This window comes from Mytilus californianus, unplaced genomic scaffold (genome assembly GCF_021869535.1).
Source record: "Mytilus californianus isolate M0D057914Y unplaced genomic scaffold, xbMytCali1.0.p SCAF_2, whole genome shotgun sequence".
NCBI lineage: Eukaryota > Metazoa > Mollusca > Bivalvia > Mytilida > Mytilidae > Mytilus > Mytilus californianus.
Genome location: NW_026262668.1, coordinates 78,888,932 through 78,911,825, shown reverse-complemented (window position 1 = coordinate 78,911,825; position 22,894 = coordinate 78,888,932). Strand labels below are relative to the sequence as shown.

At 32.1% G+C, this 22,894-nt stretch overlaps 1 protein-coding gene across 2 annotated transcripts in view; it reads left to right on the top strand.

Moving 5' to 3' along the window:
* Nucleotides 1-500: 500 nt before the first annotated feature.
* LOC127728247 (uncharacterized) overlaps nucleotides 501-22,894 on the top strand; it is a 125,547-nt gene continuing 103,153 nt past the window's right edge. For both annotated transcript variants that reach the window (XM_052235517.1, XM_052235519.1), the window contains exon 1: nucleotides 501-599. In XM_052235517.1, coding sequence (XP_052091477.1) covers nucleotides 545-599 — 55 coding nt within the window. In that variant the 5' untranslated portion in view covers nucleotides 501-544. The remainder of the gene's footprint in view (nucleotides 600-22,894) is intronic.

Genomic DNA, 22,894 nt, shown 5'->3' with positions numbered 1-22,894 from the left:
TCAAACATACACTCTCTTTCCATTGGCTGTCTATGATTCTCGCCTTTTATCACCTTCAATCCACTTTGGAGAACATACTAATAGGAATAATTGTTCATTTGTTCTCTTTTTATAAATACATTAATTATTTACCACTTGAGATTTATCTAATCAAACAACATCAGTCAATCATCAATCATGATGAAAGGTTTGAAATAAACATTCAGCCTGAACAACTGTAACAACTTTCACAAGTACGACTCTTGCTTCATTTTTTTATTGACATTACATGATATTATAAAATAAATTGTAAAAAGAAGTGGACCATATTGATAAAGAAAAAACTAAAGGTATATATTTTGCTTTACATTATTAGCTATGCGTCATTTAAAGTATTAACGTGCTATAGCATACTCTCAACTATTAATCGATGGTAAAAACGATCTTTCAATTAAAATAGTCAAATGGGATGGCAAGTTTATCAAATATTTATTGAACAAATGTTTTAAGTGTTTAAATAAACTAATAGACTTCAGACATATTGTCTTGCCTTGACAGAGCAAAAATGTATCATCTAATGAAAGTCTGCTTCATCTTTATGTCTATTTGCGGATTAAATGGTAAGAAAATCTTTATTTTCTCTTACATTAATAGTTTTTATAATATTTGTGAATATTATTCTTATGAACTAAAATTGTCGTAGTTTGTCAATGTCAAAGTTTCATTTTTCGACTAATGATAGTCAGCACGTTTATTGCTGTATAGCATATGTTTTTCGTTTATTGTTTTGTACATAAATCAGAACGTTAATTTTCTCGTTTGAATTGTTTTTCTCTTGTCTTCTCGAAGCATTTTATAGATTATTATGCGGTTTGGGTTTTGTTCATTGTTTTTAACTTCTACGTCATTTGGTATTTGGCAATCCTAACACATCTTCATATTTTTATGTTTTTAATATGTAGAAAAATATCTCATTATTTGGTTTTTGTAAAACCATACTTCTATCTCTCGGTTTTCGTCGGTTGATTAAGCACATGATAAATGCATACTCACTTTCACAAACGTGTGTCACATATATTTGAAGAGCATAACAAAAGTTCGATCTAGAAACAAATCATATTTTGTCATGTAAACTTTTACTTAAAAAATAAAATAAATATATGTCAAAATATTCATTATTAAACACTCATACACAAATGAATTTTGATATGATTTTTTTTCTTTAATTATTAAGTGCTAAGTAATCGCAAATTGCAATCTAGACAAGGTAAAGTACGAATACTACAATTATAAAATGGAATAACGGAGTAAATCGGAATTAATGAAATAGAATGGGTTATGAAAGCAAAATATTAATAAATCTTTAAAAAAAATTGTGTTTTAGAAAACAAGAAATATGTACCAATGAATTTGTTGGCAAGAGATAAATGATTAGTGGGAGAAATGTAAAGATCAACCAGTTATGAAACATTTCACCATAAATATCACCAAAGAATACGTCCACATCACGTTCAAAATAGAAATTTAAAAAATCCATCTTAAGAGCAAAACACATAAATAAATCAATGTTATCACAAAGAACAGTGGATGTTTTTCTTATTCGACATAGCTGTTCTTTCATAGTCATTGCAAATATAAACAATTGTAAAACGAAAAGGTGAAATTTTGAAAAGGAGTTGTATATCCTTTTGACTTTGATATTTAAGATATGAATTTGGTGAGAAGCTTTCGATCATCTATTGTATACGTAGAGTGCAGTTCTCCTTGCTTGGAAAATAGTTATAATACAATTTGCAATGGATAAATATCATACTAGGTATCAAAGAAAATAAATCTTATGAGAAACTTAAAGTTTAATTTATCGCGTAATCATCTGCAAGTTATTTACATCAGTTTCATCAGGCCTATTCTCGAATATGCGGATACTGTGTGGGATAATATACCAACTTATTTGAAGGACAAACTAGAAAGCATCCAAATAGAAGCAGCTCGTATTGTCACAGGAGCCACCAAATTTTATCTAAAACCAAACTTTATTATGATACCGGCTTGGTACCTCTTAGTGAAAGAAGATCAAGACATAAAATTATCAAATTTCACGAAATGTTTCATGATCAAGCTCCTGATTATCTTTGTAGTCTCGTATCTCAACAACTTTGCCAAGTTTATAACTATAATACTAGAAGGGCATTTAATGTTCAAAACATGAACTGTAAAACTTCTTTTTATCAAAATTCCTTCTTACCATCTGTTATTCGTGAATGGAATAGCCTTCCACAAGATGTAAGATGTAACCCATCAAAAATCACACTGAAAAATTATTTAAATCGTGATATTAAGAAAGTCCCTTCATATTATAATACTAGTTGAAGAAAGGCCAAATACTTCACGCCAGACTCATGTTGAACTGCAGTGGCTTAAATGAACACCTTTTCCAGAACAATATTGTTCATTCCAGCCTCTCTATATGTGGACAAGTTGAGCACAAACCATTTCCACTCTACCAAGAAATGTTAATATACAAATATTATTATCAGGTAGTGAACTCATCAGTGATGAGGAAAACGAAAATATTTTTAAAGTTGTACAAAGTTTTAGTATGGAAACAGGGAGATTTGGTTTATAAAATCTTTTGATTTTTATGTCGATTTAGATTTTCAATCTTTGTGATTCAACTTTATCTTGTGAAGCATTTACATGTATTCACAGTTACATGTAAGACCACAATAAGAAATGAGTTGATCACAACTTTCGCTCAAACTGACTTCTGAGTAACGAGCAAACCACATAATAAACATGTAATGTAAATTGAAAATTATATTATAAGGGGTTTCTTTACACTATGCTCCCAATGTTGTCATTTTGTTAAGTTCTTCTTTTTCCAAATCCCTGTATTTCTATTGTATAATTGTAATTTGTGCACTTTTGAAAAATAAAATATTGTTTAAACTAAAGAAACTATACAAACAGAATCGAAACAAGCTCTGTTCCTATTATGTGATGCCAAATAACTGTTCCGAAAAACAAGTAGCATTGTATACGTTTACTTCGTGTGCAATCCCAACTGATTCACAATTTACTTGAGTTATTTCGCGAAAAAAAATGAATTACTTTCACCATGGAATTATTACACTAAGAACATCATGCTTTCACAGGCACAAACATCTGCAATCCATTCCAGGATTTTTTTAATTTTTCTGTATTTACTTTATAATTTAAAAGCTAAGATTGATTTAATACATTTGTGATACTAAACGAATACTAATGATCATTATTCGTCAAACAATTTACAATGAAATACAATATCATAATTATATGACAAACAATTTAACTGTTAATCGTTATTTCGTTCTCATCTCTAATTGATTTTAGAAAATGCAAATGTTACAATGGAAAAAGGTATAGAAATAAAATCCCTGAACTGACATTATATGGAGGATATTATAACAGATTCTTTACGGACAGTTATGAACACTTCTTTTAAAATATTTTTACTTTTTTATACATTTCAAGATAATGGTAAGTAAATTCAAAATATAGGGTTGTTGCATAAATAATAGTGAATATTGTCCCGAATAGATGTTTTTATTGCACGAGCTTCTGAATTAGATATATATTATACGAGGGATAATTTACACCATAATCCATACAGTAACCCTTTTATTGTAAAGGAAAGATTGTTAAGATTTAAAACATATGTTTGTCACTGAAATGTCACTAATTTGAAGCTTTGTTTGATCTAGTGCAATATGATATATTATTGCACACTGACTTTTCATTGAGTTCAGTAAGAAATATCTTGATGTTATACAATGAACAATTTAATCATTTTAATGTTGTGCGTACGTCTATAATAGTCTAGCAGCTAAGTCGTATAAATTGGCATAATTGATCACTTTATGGAAAAAGAATGAAATTTGGCACAAAGTTATTTATGATGCTAATAAACATTTTTGGATATGGAGCCACGACTTTGTGATGTCTACCTTTATGCAAGAGTTCAGTACATATTCATGTAATTTATCAAATGAAAGTCAAGGGAATTAGCTTTCTAAATATTATCAGGTTTTCAACTTTCTTGTTCAAGATAATTCTCACAATTGGAATATATAAACATACTCCACGAAAATCGACAAAAATGATAAAACAAAAATATATTCGTTTTTCCCAAATTCATGAATTATAAATATTAATTGAAAATTTGATGTATTCTAATAGTTATTGTAATAAGTTAATATATTTGGCTGCATTTGACCTGTTTGGATCAATTTAGTAGTCAGAATACGAGGAAGATGAGAAGATTTTCCAATTTTATTTATAATACCCAAATAATTTAATCATTAATTTGTTGGCTTTTATTTTATATAACATTGTTTAAGATTTCAAATGAACAACAAAACTGGTACTTTTTACAGGAAAAAACCTGAAAATATTGAAATTATAAACCATACCCATACATATTTCAACTGAAAACTATGGATTTCATACAGTGAACACCTGTTATCATTAAACTAAACAATAATTTGGTATAAATGAGTAATATTGACACACAACAGATGTACATTAATCCGTCTGGCTCGACTTATGCTATGCCATTTCTGTACCTGCAGTTTTGAAAAAGTAGAAAATTTCGGATTTCTAGATTTTAAAGAACGTCTCAAGTTTATCATTTAAACTTTTGAAATAAAAAATAGTATGTTGAAACAAACAAAAATGGCCTTCTTGCATGCAAAAATGTATTGGACAACTTGTGAACCCCAGAAATCTATCATTGTATTGTTCAAAATAGTATTGCAATGGAAAATATTACTCTTATCCCTTGCAAATTTGAACAAAAACACAAATATATTACAAATGAATGGTAAAAATTACATATCTAGACTATGTTTTGGTTCAAATTACTTGCATCCATATCAAACACATGCATTATTATTGCTACAATAATCTGATTGTTCAAATCTATTATTGCTACCACAAATTTTGAAAAACAGACCATTACTGTTTTTCAAACTTTTCAGATTTTTTTCAAATTTTGTCATTTGTATACGTCTGAACTCAAAATATCGGTGGAAAATATAGCAAAAATGTAAAAACATTTGATTGTAAATGGCTTGAAATCATAAATCTTTGTATCATTTTTTATTAGATATCTTTCATTTATTTCATATATATATACATTGTACTAATATTCAAAACATGCGAGATTGTTCAAAGCCATTTCCGTAATGAACCATTTCAGATGTTTAAAATATTCAGATTATCCGAATTTTTTCTGAGAACTAAATACATTTAATAACATAGAATTTGATGGTCTCAAGGAATCAGTAATGGGTAATGAGTTCTATAAAACACAAATCTTTGATTAATTTTGCAGCGTTATTCACAACAAATTTCAAAATAATATCCCTCTCTGAACAGGTCGTTGATTTATACAAACATGATATATACCAGGATTAACATTATGTACGTTGGACACGCCTTTTGTTTCAAAAGAATCATCAGTGACTGTCGAATACAAAAAGATAAAAAACAAGAAATGAATGTAACAGGATGCTGTTACGAAGTCTCCCAAACGAAGCTCCCATAATTCGTAATTCCCAGGGTCGCCTGACATTGGGCAACTTCCAGTGAAAATTGGTTTGGTCCAGTAAAGTTATATGCATTAGTGATGCCTGGGGACTAATCTTGTATATCATTCAAATCATCTTGGCATGACAAACCAGAATATATATGGTTTAGGGGTGGGGATCTCGACCATTTACAAGATACTAGAACATTGGGGGTGGGGAGGAACCCCTGGGGACTGGCCCTATACGTCATTCAAATGTTCATTACATGACGAACAGGAATATATATGGTTTAGGGGTGGGGATCTCAACCATTTACAAGATATTAGAACATTGGGGGTGCGGGGGACCCCTGGGGACTGACCGTATATGTCATTCAAATGTTCGAGACATGACAAATAGGAATATATATGGTTTAGGGGTGGGGATCTCAACCATTTACAAGATATTAGAACATTGGGGGTGGGGGGGGGGACCCCTGGGGACTGACCGTATATGTCATTCAAATGTTCGAGACATGACAAATAGGAATATATATGGTTTAGGGGTGGGGATCTCAACCATTTACAAGATATTAGAACTTTCTCAAATGGCAGGGGGTGGGGGTGACCCCTGGGGACTAACCCTGTATTTCATTTGATGTGCTTTATCATGACAAACCAGAATATATATGGTTTAGGGGTGGGGATCTCGACCATTTACAAGATATTAGAACTTTCTCAAATGGCAGGGGGTCGGGATGACCCCTGGGGACTAACCCTGTATATCATTCAAACCATCTTAGCATGACAAACTAGAATATATATGGTTTAGGGGTGGGGATCTTGACCACTTAGAAGATATTAGAACTTTCTTAAATGGCAGGGGGTGGGGGTGAACCCTGGGGACTAACCCTGTATTTCATTTGAAGTGCTTTATCATGACAAACCAGAATATATATGGTTTAGGGGTGGGGATCTCGACCATTTACGAGATATTAGAACTTTCTCAAATGGCAGGGGGTCAAGATGACCCCTGGGGACTAACCCTGTTTATCATTCAAACCATTTTAGCATGACAAACCAGAATATATATGGTTTAGGGGTGGGGATCTTGACCATTTACAAGATATTAGAACTTTCTTAAATGGCAGGGGGTGGGGGTGACCCCTGGGGACTAACCCTGTATTTCATATGATGTGTTTTATCATGACAAACCAGAATATATATGGTTTAGGGGTTGGGATCTCGACCATTTACAAGATATTAGAACTTTCTCAAATGGCAGGGGGTCGGGATGACCCCTGGGGACTAACCCTGTATATCATTCAAACCATCTTAGCATGACAAACCAGAATATATATGGTTTAGGGGTGGGGATCTTGACCACTTACAAGATATTAGAACTTTCTTAATGGCAGGGGGTGGGGGTGACCCCTGGGGACTAACCCTGTATTTCATATGATGTGCTTTATCATGACAAACCAGAATATATATGGTTTAGGGGTAGGGATCTCGACCATTTACAAGATATTAGAACTTTCTCAAATGGCAGGGGGTCGGGATAACCCCTGGGGACTAACCCTGTATATCATTCAAACCATCTTAGCATGACAAACCAGAATATATATGGTTTAGGGGTGGGGATCTTGACCACTTAGAAGATATTAGAACTTTCTTAAATGGCAGGGGGTGGGGGTGACCCCTGGGGACTAACCCTGTATTTCATTTAATGTGCTTTGTCATGACAAACCAGAATATATATGGTTTAGGGGTGGGGATCTCGACCATTTACAAGCTATTAGCACTTTCTCAAATGGCAGGGGGTCGGGGTGACCCCTGGGGACTAACCCTGTATATCATTCAAACCATCTTAGCATAACAAACCAAAATATATATGGTTTAGGGGTGGGGATCTTGACCACTTACAAGGTATTAGAACTTTCTTAAATGGCAGGGTGTGGGGGGTGACCCCTGGGGACTAACCCTGTATTTCATTTAATGGGCTTCATCATTTAGAACATTTTCAATTAAAAAGATTGTGTCTATCACAAACGGTTTTCAATTTATAATCATTTGAAAATTTAAAAAAATAAAATCCCATAGGGTTCTATAGTAAAACCCTCTTTTCTTTTTGCCCCTCAAAGTACCCCTTTATAAACCCCACTGCACAAACAAAACCCTGATTGCACCACTAGACATGTTAGTCTAACATATTGTGAAACCCTAAGTTAATCTGACGAGCGGTTTTGGAGAACGGGTGCGGACAAGTTCAAATTTAAAAGCGGCGGAAGAAGAAGAAGAAGAAGAAGAAGAAGAAGAAGAAGAAGAAGAAGAAGAAGAAGAAGAAGAATAATAATAATAATAAGAACTGAGCAAAAACAATAAGTCTTCCCAAACTTCGTTTGGGAGACTTAAAAAGGCCAAATAAAGTACGAAATTGAAGAGGATTGAGGACCCAAAATTCTGAAAGGTTTTGCCAAATACAGCTTAAGAAATATATGTGCCTGAGTTTAAATTCTTTAGTATTTCGAAAAATTCAAAGTTTTGTAAACAGTCAATTTATAAATATGTCCATATCAACGATAATTCATGTCAACACAGAACTGTGGACTACTGGGCTGGTGATACCCTCGCGGAGAAAACCGCCACCATCAGTGGCATCGACCCAGTGGTTGTAAATAAACTCATCATAGCTACCGGGATTAAAATTGCGTTTCGTCTACTTAATTTATTATTATGACCATGTCAATGATAATTCATTATAGTCTATTAATCTACGTTTGCATCAATAGAATTGATTAAAGTTTTGTATACATTTGAAAGCAAGTGCATTACTGTCTTCATTGATGACATCAAATATTATGTTAACGTAATTATTCACTTCCAATATATATATAATAATGAGATAAAAAAAAATGGGAGATTATCGGGGAAAATGAAATGTCCATTTTCTCAAGCCTCTGACTACAAAAAGGGTTTTTGACAATCTGAGTTTATTAATTTTTGCTAACATTTTGCATGGGTAGGGGTGATATTTACCATTATAATAAGATTTTATATTGTCAGACAATAGATCGCTTGGGTTTCTTAAGTTTATTTTCTATTCCTCCACATGGGAAAGTCAATAGCTTTGGATATTACATACGTGTTTTGAGTTTTAAAGGATAAATATAAGAAAATTTTAGAAAATCTGAAGTCTGATAATCCAACATTGTCCCTTTTCCCCAAACTTGGACTAAAAAATAATATTAATGTAGCCAAATGGTTTCCAAATATATCTGTTGTACATAGTTATTGATAACTTTTGCTAGATTATACTTCGGTTGAAGTATTGAAATTTTTCATTTGTGAATATTTACAGTTTGTAGTTGAAAATTTATCAAAGATAGGGGTAATATTTTCTATTAAAACTACCAATGTCTCATGTTAATATGAAAGCTTAAACATTTTTTTTTTTCAATTGAGATTAACCAAACTGTTTTAGAAAAAGCAGATTGGTCATCGGGGGCAAAAGAAGGTGAAATTTGACAGATCTTGAAATTAAAAGATGTAGTTACAATTTCCTCATATTCTGACTACAAATCGTGCTTCTAACCTAAAAATACCCCTAAATATGTCCACGGCCTCAATTATTATTCGAATACAGCAATAATCAACTGTTTGTTATATTATTGGTGTTTGTTATCAATTGAAAGAACTTTTTAGTCATTTTGCCAATTTTTTATGGGGTAGGGGTATATATTTTAATGGTAAGAATATTTGTTAACAAAGAAACTTAACAACCTGATTATATTCAGAAAGCTTATACCGTGGGCTTTCATTTGATACCATACTTGAATATGAACTGACTCTGGCATAGTTGTAGACCTTATTTAATGTATTGTATTGTATTTACAACACCTCATGTCAGCCATCTTTAATGTGGCGGCCATATTGAATTTTTTTTCCTGACTCCATATCGAAAAATGTTCATTAGCATCAAATCGTTTTTCCGTTTAATATTTGGGAGATTCATATTGATAAACGTATTTTTAGTTTGAAATGCTACTAAAAAAATTATTTTAAATATTTTCATTATTGGAATTAATTAAAATCTCAAATTTAATTCGGTCATTACTCAAAATATTGACTGTCTTCCTGTTCTTTTCGTGATGTTGCTGTGTAAAGTCTTGGCCATTATCAGAGAATAAGATGGCGTTATTTCTCTAAACTTTGACGGAGGGTGGAGTACACGGAAATTAGTATAATATTGACACATGTAAATGTCCATGACCCAAGTCTGGAACCATATCAGTGGTTGTCATAAAATATTTTTTACGAAATTGATTTAACATTTATTGGGTAGTCTCAAGTTGTTTAGATCCATATTGATTGAGAGATTGTCGTACGATAAATACACCTATTCATTGATGAATACCGCACGTTAATCACAGTTCAATAATTCAAATTCACTATCAACTACAAACACTTTTTTGTTGGCGTCCTTGTTTGATTCATCTGTTGTTTGTTTGATTTTTTTAGTGAGTTGTGTTGTATGTCTGTGACATGTGTTTACACAGTTTTGGCTGCTGGATCCAATTTTTGTCATATTAACCTATTATGTCTGTTGGGTTTGCTTACCCTATTTTGTTAATATAACGGAACTATACACATCTGTTATACAAGTGGGAGGTTTTGCTAGCTATAAAACCAGGTTTAACCAACCATTTTCTTCGGAAAATGCCTGTACCAAGTAAGGAATATGATACTTGTACTACTGTTGTTTAATAAAGTCCGACGTTCGATTTTGTTAGTTTTTATGGACTCCCCCTTTTAAATCAACTTTGTAGTTCGATATTTTTGTCGTACTTTTTTTCTAACTTAACGTTTGAGAATATTTTTTAACCATAATCTTCTCAAGTATGTACCCTTTAGTTGCTTACATCCACGTCTTCCTTAGGTCTCTGGTGGATATTTCTCTTATTGTAAATCATACCTCATCTCCTAATTTTTATAGAATAAAAGAACAGAGTTTCAATGTCCCTCGCGTTGCACATATTTTATCTGTCCAAGGGATATAACTAAAAAACTTTTTTAAAATATCTTAGATAGTTGAAGAGTTGAGAGCAATTTCAGATATATTTCTTAATATTTCCTAGAAGCATAACTCATTAAAATATTTAATCGGCAGTTATTTTCGAAATTGTCCAAGACATTGCTATTATAAACCTTTGATATGAATTTGATAAAAAATAAAAAATCTGGCAAAAATTTTATATGTGAGAGCGCTTACAATGCACATTTCCATATAATTTATATTTCTAAGGGCATAACTCTTTTAAAAATAATTGATCGGCACTGATTTTCAAACTCGTCCGAGACATTGCTGATATAAACCTATTATATAAGTTTCATAAAAATCTAGCAAGAATTGTACACATGAGAGCGCTGACAATGCAATTTTCCATATAATTATTATTTCTAAGGAGCATAACTCTTTTAACAATGATTGATCGGCACTAATATTCAAACTTGTCCGAGACATTACTGATATAAACCTATTATATAAGTTTCATAAAAATCCGGCAAGAATTGTACACATGAGAGCGCTAACAATGCAATTTTTGCATATAATTATTATTTCTAAGGGGCATAACTCTTTTAAAATAATTGATCGGCACTGATTTTCAAACTCATCCGAGACATTGCTGGTATAAACCTACAATAAAAGTTTCATAAAAATCTGGCAAGAAGTGTACACATGGTTCTGATATATAGTGCTCCACAGGGTTCAGTGCTGGAACCAAGACTTTATTCCATGTTTTCCAAATCGGGTAGTGACATCTATGGCATATCACTGCTATGCGGATGATACACAAAATTTACCAAGTCATCACACCATTAGATAACTGGGATGACATCTCCGAGCGTTAAGAGGCTTGTTTGGAAGATATCAAAACTTGGATGTGTACGAACATGTTAAAGTTAAACCATGACACAAGACCGAACAATACTTAGTGAATCGTTCTGTGTTCGAAATCTTACGACCAAAACTTCAGTATGCAGCAACAGACCTCTGCAATTACCAAATCCTGTTTTCATCAGTTTGGTAACATAGGACGGATTCGATCTAATATAACAGAGGAAGCTTGCAAAACTCTAGTATGCTCTCTTGTTATGTCACGACTGGATTATGGTAATGCTTTAATGTATGGTGTGAATGCCTCTATTCTATCCAAACTTAAGCTAGTTCAGAGCACGCTGCCAGGCTAGTAACCCGCCAAAAACATACCAACACTTGTGACTCTTCACTGGTTACCATTTAAATTCCGATGCCAGTATAAATTATTGCTATACGCATTCAAAGCCTTGCGTGGACTTGCTCCTTCGTATCTTAGAGAACTCATACATTTTTTACAAACCGGCCCGATCTTTGCGATCTGAAAATGCTGCATTAAACGAGATGCAAAAAAACGCACGGACCAAAATGCATGGTGAGCGGAGGTTCGATGTGGCGGCCGGGACTCTTTGGAATAGCCTTCCAGCAAGTCTTCGTAATGCACAATCACTTGAACTGTTTAAAAAAGGACTTAAGACGCATTTATTCAAAGTTGCTTTTGTGACTCGCTTATAGTATAGACCTGGATCAGTGATTGATTGTGTTTGACTGGTGTTGATATGCTAGAATAATATTTGATACCTTTTTTTAATTTGATTTGTTGTGTTTCTGTATATTTGGATATAACTGTTTACTATGAGTCGTTGTGTTTCGGTAGCATATTTTATAAATACAAAGTAGAACATGTAGCATTCATCCATTTCGAAAGATAAGTCTATGACTATTCAAAGCCTATTTATATTATTTAGTTTAAATAATATTTTTTTAGATTTTTACTTATTCATTGATAATCTTTTTTAATCCCTTTTTTTATTATCTTATTTTTTTCTGTTGTATTCGTGTGTTATGGTAAAGATAATTAATCGCCCAGTTCATTAATTAGATTTTAGTTTGGGTCAACTAAATTTATACGATATATTTGGTTTACAGTTTGATTCAGAAGAAACACCGACATAGCTAGATAATACTATTAATTATCTAATTACTACCACATTTTATATTAATTAATATTGTAATTTTCATTGTAATAAATAAATGTTATATGAGTATTATAAACCAAATCTTGAATTCTATCCTAATTCTATAATATTTTGGGAAAATTTCAGAAATTCAAATCTGACGTCACCCTTTTTTTGCGTTGATCTCTTTGGCTAACTCGGCTGTGAATTTTTATGTGCTGGTTTATGTTGTTTTATGTATCCGTTTTTATTCTGTAGTTAGTCACCACTTCGGTGTTATCATGTATATCTATTATATAGTCATTTTTATAAATTGACTGTTTGCAAAAGTATGAATTATTCTAAATACTAAGGATTTTCTTATCCAAGACATATAACCTTAGTCGTATTTGGCACAACTTTTTGGAACTTTTGGTCCTCAATGCTCTTTAACTTTGTACTTGTTTTGGCTTTCGAACTTTTTTTATCTAAGCGTCACTGGTTAGTCTTGTGTGGACGAAACGCGCGTCTTGCGTATTAAATTTTAAACCTGGTACCTTTTGTTAGCTATTATTCGTATGTTTCTCTGTCCTATATGTTCTCCCATTTATTTGTATTGTAGTCCTGTCATTTAATGTTGTCATTTTAATGTTATATTTAACATTGCCATAAGAGCGGGAGGTTTGGCTAGCCACAAAACCAGGTTCAACCCACCATATTTTTTCTTAAAATGTCCTATACCAAGTCAGGAACATAGCCATTTTTATATTATAGTTCTTTTCTATGTGTGTTACACTTTAATGTTGCGTTTCTGTTGTGTCGTAGTTCTCCTCTTATATTTGATGTGTTTCCCTCAGTTTTAGTTTGTAACCCGGATTTGTTTTTTTCTCAATCGATTTATGAATTTCGAACAGCGGTATACTACTGTTGTTTTTTTTTTTATCCGATTTGGTGAAGTTTTTTTATTTTATGCTTTTCAGTGTATTTTTTGCTTTGCAGTTTCCTGTATGTACGGATTTGTGTATATATTTTTTAACATGTAAAGCGCTTAGAGTAATTGTATTGTTACATGTATATAATGCGCTTTAAAAATGCCTTGTAATGAGAATAACAATGATACACATGAGAGCGCTAACAATGCAATTTTCAATATAATTAATGTATCCAAGGAGAATAACTCTTTTTAAAATAGTTGATCGGCACTGTTTTAAGAACTCGTCCGAGACATTGCTGATATAAATCTATGATATACTTTTACATAAATATCTGGCAAGAATTTTACATGTAAGAGCGCTAACAAGACCAGACGCACGCATTGACAAACGGACGAACGGACAGACAGATGGATGGACGCCCGGTATTTCCATGTCCTCTGCAACGCGTCGCGCCGGGACAATAATTACGTCTGGTTTTACACAGATTTAGCATTTGATATTGATACTCTCATGGACATATCATTTCAAAGAAACATTTTATAAGCATTCATTTGTGTAACAGGCAAGAATGAAATCCAATAAATATTGTCCCGATCAAATACGGAATTTTAATAGACATAAGAAGATGTGGTATGAGTGCCAATGAGAAGAATATTAATGTACACTAAATAAGTTATTTATCTATTAGAAACAAACAAAAATATCATTCTAAAATATGATTTAAGGTGTATACACAGTGTTTTATTATAAATGCAATATAAAATGGTTGAAATTATTTTTTTCTAAAATAGAATTTAGTCAATGTTGATAATGTTCCATACAGAGTCTTAAATATACTTTGTTGTTTTGGATTTATCCTTTGTTGTATCATGAAACGTTGTGGTGCGATGTTAAGATTTCTTTTGATTGGGGTCAGGGTACTTCGTCGTTAAATCGGTAGCTGTTAAGAATATTTTGTACGGTTCCAGGTTCCTAGTAATGATGCTGCAAAAAAAGACATATCTATCCAATATGTAAGAGGCTAAATCAACAAGGAATTAAAAAAAAGGGATAGTCAAAATTCACATAACACAAATGTGGCATAGCCGATTAAACAACATTAACTGAAAGTAATGTTTAAATTCTCAGTATTCGCACTTTTTTATTTTGTGAAATTAGATAAAAGCATGTTCAGCGTTTTTTAAAACACTCCTTACAGTTAGTCGATTTTGTTTTGAATTATAAACAAATAGAGTGTTAGCAAGACCATACAATTAGTATTATAATCAATGGTGAAAATATAATATTTAACGCATTGTATTGTTCTTTAAATTACAGTTCCTGTTTTTTAACAAATTGAGTTGAGCATATTAACCTTTTTAGTTTGCTTATTCAGTTGAAGCATAACTTTGAATTTTTAATAAAGATTCACTTGGTATGAATACACATTTTGAAACTTATTTAACAGTTCTATTTTTTGGATTGATTTTCATCGAACTTTATCTTTTGACATTGCAGTTAAAATCGATTATCGATGTTGGTCGTATGTTATGTCTACATTGTTCATTCTTAATCAAAAATATGATTTGATAAAAACAAAATTATAGTGAAGATACGTCATTTATGTATAAATAAGGGCCAGTTAGATTAAAAACAAAACGTAAACGCCAAAACAACCATTCCCAACCTTTTGAACGTCAACAATCGGAATCATAAAAGATTAAATTGAACTTTTTTTCCTTAAGATATTGTGTTCCGAACGGTCATTCAAGCTTACCTACTTACATTCGTCCGTTAGATTCTATAATGCCAAACAATGATGTATATTTTTCTTAATATCTGAAGTTTTTTTCTGAGCATGGTTTAATAAATTGAGTTTCAGGCAAACATTAACTGTGAATATTTATCACAGAGAACTGCGACATTATCATTGAGACGGGATACATGATTTGTGTATAACTGTATCTTAACCTCTCAGTCGCAAGTTTTTAAAGGAGAAAGGGGGAAAAGGTCACCAGTGTCTTAGCAAAATGTTGATGAACCAGGGTTATGTCAAAAAACGTCTCGTCCTTTTTCTAAAAACGTTCATCGGAAGATACCAAGACCTTGTTGATAAATATTCTGTATCAACTTCACAAATAATACATGATGGTCTTGATGTATATGTTTAAGGTACTGACGTTGTTTATCATCTTTATAACGTGTTATAGTGTTCTTTTATTTGTCTTTGTACATTATCAACGTTTACTTTTTGGTCCATTTTTGGTGATATCCTTTAAACGTGGCTCGGTACTTGTACATCCGCTATTGTGTTGATGTGCTGTTGTCATTTTTTTGTATTCTTGTGTTTCAATGTTGCGTTTGTGCTTTGTCTATATGACATTTTGTTTTTCTTTGTTGACATATTTGTTTGTTTTATAGTGATTGAGATCATAACACAATGTTGACTGCTGTGCCCCTATTTTTGACATTTTACCTATTATGTCTGTCTGTTTTGTTCACACATTGTTGTCAGTATAAAGGAATTTAATGCCACTGTCATAAAAGTGAGAGGTTTAGCTAGCTTTAAAACCAAGTTTAATCCACCATTTTCTACATAAGAAAGTGCCTGTACCAAGTCAGGAATATGACAGTTGTTTTCCATTCGTTTGATGTGTTTGGGCTTTTAATTTTGCCAATTGTTAAGGGACTTTCCGTTTTGAATTTTCCTTGGAGTTCGGTATTTTTCTTGTTTTACTTTTTATTATCAATTTCAAAATTATTTGTAACAAAAAGGAAGAAACTGCAAAGATGTTACATAAACTAAAGGAACAGGTTTTCGCTCTTAAGGTACCTTAAAACCGCACTTCCTAAATGTATCCACTCTCATATAATTATAATGTACTTTATACTGCAAGCGGTTTTAATTCATCGGTTAGTTTAGCGGCTGAAAGACCGTCATTATGCCTATATGTAATCGAAACGACAAGACGTGTGTTCTATTTTATGTAAATAAATGTATTTTGCCGTTTCCTACGCAACATTATAGCAATTTTCTCAATGTTGGGCTTCCATACCACCCACTAGCTTTCTAGATTTTTAAATGGCTAAAAACTTTGTTGGTTCAGGGCTTGATGTTTTGCAAATACAGGTAAATATTGTGACATGCAAAACACATTTTTCCTAAGGGGTTATTGTTTTGGCCACCCTTCCCTGTCCCTCCCCCCCCCCCCCCCCCAAAAAAATAACCAACAAAATTTAGTATTTGAGAATGTCCTATAAGTTTCCAACGAAGAAAAATTAAAATAACTAGTATGGTTCGAAAACTATAATTAAGAAAAGTAATAAGCCATCAATTACAATATACCATAACGTATTAAATAGGTCCCGTTGTAAGATTGTAAAACTCAAACTGTATTGGGTAACAACTGTATACAATTATTTATATTGCTGAAATTCAGTAGATCACAAAGAAAACTAGAAAAAAGTAAAATAATATAATACCGAACTCCAAGGAAATTTCATAACGGAAAGTCCCTTATTAAATGGCAAAAAGCTCAAACACATCAAACGAATAGAAAACAACTGTCATATTCCTGACTTGGTACAGGAATATCCTTATGTAGAAAAAGGTGGATTAAACCGTGTTTTATATATTTTAAAATTCACCTTTTAAGAAAATAAATTGTTCAAGTTGTTTGTAGATATATATCCTAAACCCTTTCTATTAAGCTAGGTCAAAAGAAAAGATATTGTTTTAATTTTCTATACAAGTATGTGCAAGAATTTTAAAGTTAATTACGGGTTTTTTTAAACAACAGTTCATTAAAAATTATAATTATAAACTATACTTTTTTTACTTCACAATGAAATGGGGAAAAATTGAGAAATTATTTAATGTATTCCCCGATTTCTATTTCTTTTGAATTGTATGGTTTAATTTAATAAATGTAACATACACATATCTAGAATTTCTTAAATGAATAGTCTTCTTTCAAATGTCAATAATACTGAATTAATGAGAACTGGTTTTAAAAAGCCAGCTAATCATCAAAATGATGCCATCATTATTAATTCATCCTTTCCTCGTTTAATTATTTATCCTCAATTTCGACTGATCCCCTGATTTAATTCTCATGAGCAACACATCAGCTGCCACTATTAGATTAGAAGCTGACTCGTTTGGGCATCTGATGTCACCCTGAGTTTTGACGTGGTTAATGATTGTCAATCTTAGTTTTTTAGTGGAGTGTTGAATTGGTTGATGTATCGTTTCTTAGCTTTATTTTTATCTTCTATGACTTATGAGATTTTTCTTAGCCTCTGGAATATCTTAAACAAAATGAATATCGGCAAAAAACTTATACCAAACATTTTCAGGTTGTTGGGTATTTTTTTATATAGTTGGATCCATTGCAAATTTGCAACAATAACAATAATTCAATGGTATCAAAATTGACCTGAAATGTACATTTTTATGTTAAATATGAAACATTATAAGTACAAGTACAAGGCAACAGTAAAAAAAATAAAACTCATTTACATTTCCCTCAATTGCATTATGAACAATACAATTCTTAAATACATTCCAAATAGATGTGGTTGTCTCATTGTAAGTAGCTTTTCAAGCCAATCCATTCACGTGTAGAATAACAGTTAGCTCCATATTGTCTATGTTTATATATTTCACATTAACACATCTGTATAGTTTGACATGCATAGTCTTACTTTTACTTGTCAACAATGTGGAAAATATAGCAAAATCTTATAGCCATTAGTTAAACAACGAAATTAATCAAAGCAACTAATAAAGCAAAAACATAACACAAACTATGCTTATCTCATATGAGGTAAAAAGATCCTCAATGCTAGTAAATAAATGGTGACATCAGATTCAGAAAATCTCGGTTAAACCTGAATGATAACAAACATCGAGTATTTTGAAATATATTTTATTCTGTTATTTACTCTGACATGCTTATGAAAAATATCTAACAATCACCTGTGCATTCGTTCAAATTAATTATATAAAAACTTTAGAAACATGACTGTTATCACAATAAGTAGCGAAAATATATAGAATAGACCTTTTACAGAGTTTACAAATGCCCAGAATCAAGTGATTACTTGAAAGTTTGGAAATTACATTGGTTTTCCTCATGAAAATTTCCGGTTGTCTTCAAGAACAAACGAAAATCCCTCCAAAAAATACATATGATTGTTTTGACAAATACGATATGAAAATGAATTTATAATTCAAAACCTTTAGTTGGTCACATCAACCATTAACAGTTCATTTTAATACACCCAGCAAACATAAAACTAATTCAGATTAGGTTTAAGAAACACAATTTTTTAAAAAGTGTATACGATTCACGAGGAATTCATACTTCTAGTGAGCGAAACTGTTTTATTTCAATATGTATCATAACTTTTCGAATAAAAAAAGGTATAAAGTTAACCAAACAAATAAATAAATAAATGACAAATTGATTAATAAAAGTAGAATTTCAAAGAATTGTATTGTGCAAATTAAAAACTATGCATTGAAGCCTGAAAAGGCACATCTTCGCTAGCCAAGGGTTACGATCCACTTCCCTCCTCTCCACCCTTGGCAGATTAAGCCAACATTTGTGATATCGGTAGATTAAAGTCACGCCCATTCCGAATACATTATTCTTGACCAATGGTAGCACTTGAACTCTTTAATTTGGAGGTAAAAACACGGTAGCGTCTAGATTCTACACACTTGGTAAAGCAGGAAACGATAATATACGTTGACATTCATGCATTTGTGCAAGAAACATACACAGGAACTTCTATAAGTTGATTAAAAACATTCAAATTGTCACTAAATATAGTCGTATGTTAAGGGATGTAAAGACTTGTTGCACAATAAGCACGTGGCAATTGTTTACATACACTTTCTACATTTACACGTGATCATGTTATATGCGCTTTTTGATTGGATGCAGCGAGTTTCGACTGCAACCAATGAAAATCATTACCTTTTGTCTCCGAAATTCTATCCCAAACTGCCAAGTGTGGAGAGGAGGGAAGTGGATCGTAACCCTTGGCTAGCGAAGATGGAAAAGGCAGTGAAAACTATTATACACTAGACACTGTAATGTTTATGTGTCTGTCTAATGTATGACACCATATAAAAATAAGTAATTCATTGACATGTTGCAGTTGCATTAACATTCACTTTTAATTATTTCATAATTTTATTCTTTAAACTTTAAGCAATTCGCAATAATTCTAGTTATAAAAAGAAATCCCAAATAGTTAAAATATTAGCATTTAAGGAAAACAATTACAGAGTACATAGGTCGTTGTCAAAAAGCAATGGTTCAAGGTACGAATGAATACGAAATACCCTTTAGTTATACAATTGTACACAAAATTTATTTTTGTGTACAATTGTATAACTAAAGGGTATTTACAAAAGTTTATATATGTAATTGAAAAAAGAACTATCTCCTCTGTAAACAGTGTAAATTTAATATGTACAAAAATTACAAAAATCCAATATGCTGGAATGTAAGTCAATAAAATGGATAATTATGAAAATTAAGACATATTGGGGCCCCTTATAGCTTGCTGTTCGGTGTGAGCCAAGGCTCCGTGTTGAAGGCCGTACCTTCACCTATAATTGTTTGCTTTTTATACATTGTGACTTGGATGGAGAGTTGTCTCTTTGGCACTCATACCACATCTTCTTATTTCTATATATTAATAACTATAAAAAAAAATAATAACCTTGAGTCGTAAAGTATATTAAGAAAGAGTTTTAAAGCATGTGTAAATCATTCTGAAATGAAAGACATATATTATAGAGCAATAATAGAATCTACAAAGTCATGTTTAGTGAAAACAAAAGCAAACATAAACAATCAGATAAAAAAGAAGCGGAGGATTCCAAAGGAAGAATCAAAGATCATAAGGCGAAGAAAACCATGGCAAAAAACGAAAAGCTACGGAAACACAAACAACAGTCTACAAAGCACAGATAAAAAACACAAAAAATATAAAGTGTCAGAAATTAATGAACTATATTATAAGGGAAAGTATTTAAAAAGTTAAATCACAAAAATACTGAATTCCAAGGAAAATTCAAAACGGAAAGTCCCTAATCAAATGGCAAAATCAAAAGCACAAACACACCAAACGAATGGACAACAACTGTCATATTCCTGACTTGGTACAGGCATTTTCTTATGTAGAAAATGGTGGATTGAACCTGGTTTTATAGCGCTAAACCTCTCACTTGTATGACAGTCCCATCAAATTCCATTATATTGACAACGATTCGTGAATAAAACAAACAAACATAATAGGTAAAAATGTGAAAACTAATCTTTTATGTAGTGCCCCGTTCACATGCACATATTTTGTACATCTTATTTTTTGGTTGCTGTCTGTCATCGATGTTTTTTTTTTTTCGTTTGAATTTTTTCACATTTTATCATGTCGGGGCCTTTTATAGCGAACTGTGCGGTATGGGTTTTGCGCATAGTTGAAGGTCGTACGGAGACCAATAGTTGCTTAAATCTGCTTCATTTGGATTCTGTAGGATTGTTGTCTCATAAGAAATCATTCCACATCTCATTATTTTATATTATATACTTATATATGCAGAAATACATGAAGATGTTAACGCTGCATGTGAACCCAAATGCACACGTATGCAAATTCCCAACGAGTACAAATTTGCATGACCGTATCCCTTGATGCAAACGTTTGATGCATATGAATGCAAAAAATAACAATACTGCATCCTTTTTATTCCCCTAACTATAAGTAGCGGGATATTTAGTGTTTGACCCGTCCATCTGTCATTTTGTAAGTCAGCATGGTTTCAGGTAAATAAATTTATAAAAAATAAAATTGTACCTATTCCTATTATTACTATATATGAGGTCGTCCATAGTCACATATATTCTCTTTTTTTTTCGACTGATTTTTGTAATTGTTTATATTGTTGTACTGTTACATCACTGAGAGGTGAAATGTTTAGCACTCCAAACACATATTAAACCTCGCTACATTCTTCATGTGCCTGTCTCATGCCAGGAACCTGTAATTCTGTAGTTGTAATATGCTGCTCTCTGTCATAATTGTTTTCGTTTATTGTTTTAGTATCAATCGGGTCATAAGTTTTCTCTTTGAATTGTTCCACATTTTGTCATATTGACTCCTTTGGGTCTAACTTAACGAAATCATTGAAACATTTCCCAATGGCAGTTCACCAAACGGAAGGACTCAACGACAAAGGGAGTAAAGCTCCTTCCAGCGATAGAACCATATATGCTAAAATGCTCAACCTTAAATATATACGTACTGCACGCAATCTCTTTTAAAACTATATCGTCGTCAGACCTATTGCTGGTTCCGAGTCTTAAACTTCATTATATTCTTGTAAATGATTACATGCGCAGATCCAGGATTTGTGGGGACACAATCCTTACACTATGTAAAAGTTTTGGCATGTTTTATAATAATATATCTCCTCAATCGTATTTTATTTACATATTTCAGTTAAAAGGTTAAGAAAGTGCAAATTCACACTACTCGGACTTCATAATCAAGGGTGTGTTACTTACACAAAAACTTTTCCAACAGAGTTATGAGGACGAACGACTGAAATCGACACAAAATAAGTTTTACGATCACTATCATAAATTAGTTGATCGATACGATGTGTCGGTGTCTCAACACACAAGCGAAGTGCTAGCGCGGTCATAGATCTTTAGATACCAGTATATGCTCTGCAGGAGACGCTAACCTTGTCGATGCACGCAGTCTACCTCCTTTTGGGGTTCATGCGATTTCCACGTTTTTTGTGCTTTTTTTACCTTAAGTTTTTTGTCTCTTCTTAATCGATTTACGAGATTTGAATATCGGTAAACTACTGTCGCCTTAATTCTAACACACAAAAAAAGACCGTTTTATCGCTTAAACCAGAATCTGTCCCTGGAATATTTGCATTTACTGAAAAAGTCAAAAACATGTTTATATCAATTATGATTAAATGAAAAAGCATTTCACCTGTTTTCCATAACTATGCGCTATTGCAAGATTGAAGAGCGCTCCCTTGTCCTAAACTTACTTCTGCGAGAAAAAACCCATAATAGCTATGCTTGAGGATATATAAAAGGATCTTTAATGCATTTTATATTGAACATATCTCTCCATTTTGATAATTAGATATCACTTGAATCGATTATCAAGTTCAATCTTAAAAAAATATTAATTCTATGTATGTCCAAAGTGTATATTACGCAAATACACATGGTATAAACATCATATGAACGTATTGGTAAATCGCATTTACTTGCATAGGTAAATTTACGCCTATTCATATGTACATGCATGTGTAAATGTTCATCATGTAAAGGCGTCTGAAGATAAAGGGTATTAATTATTGCAACTACAA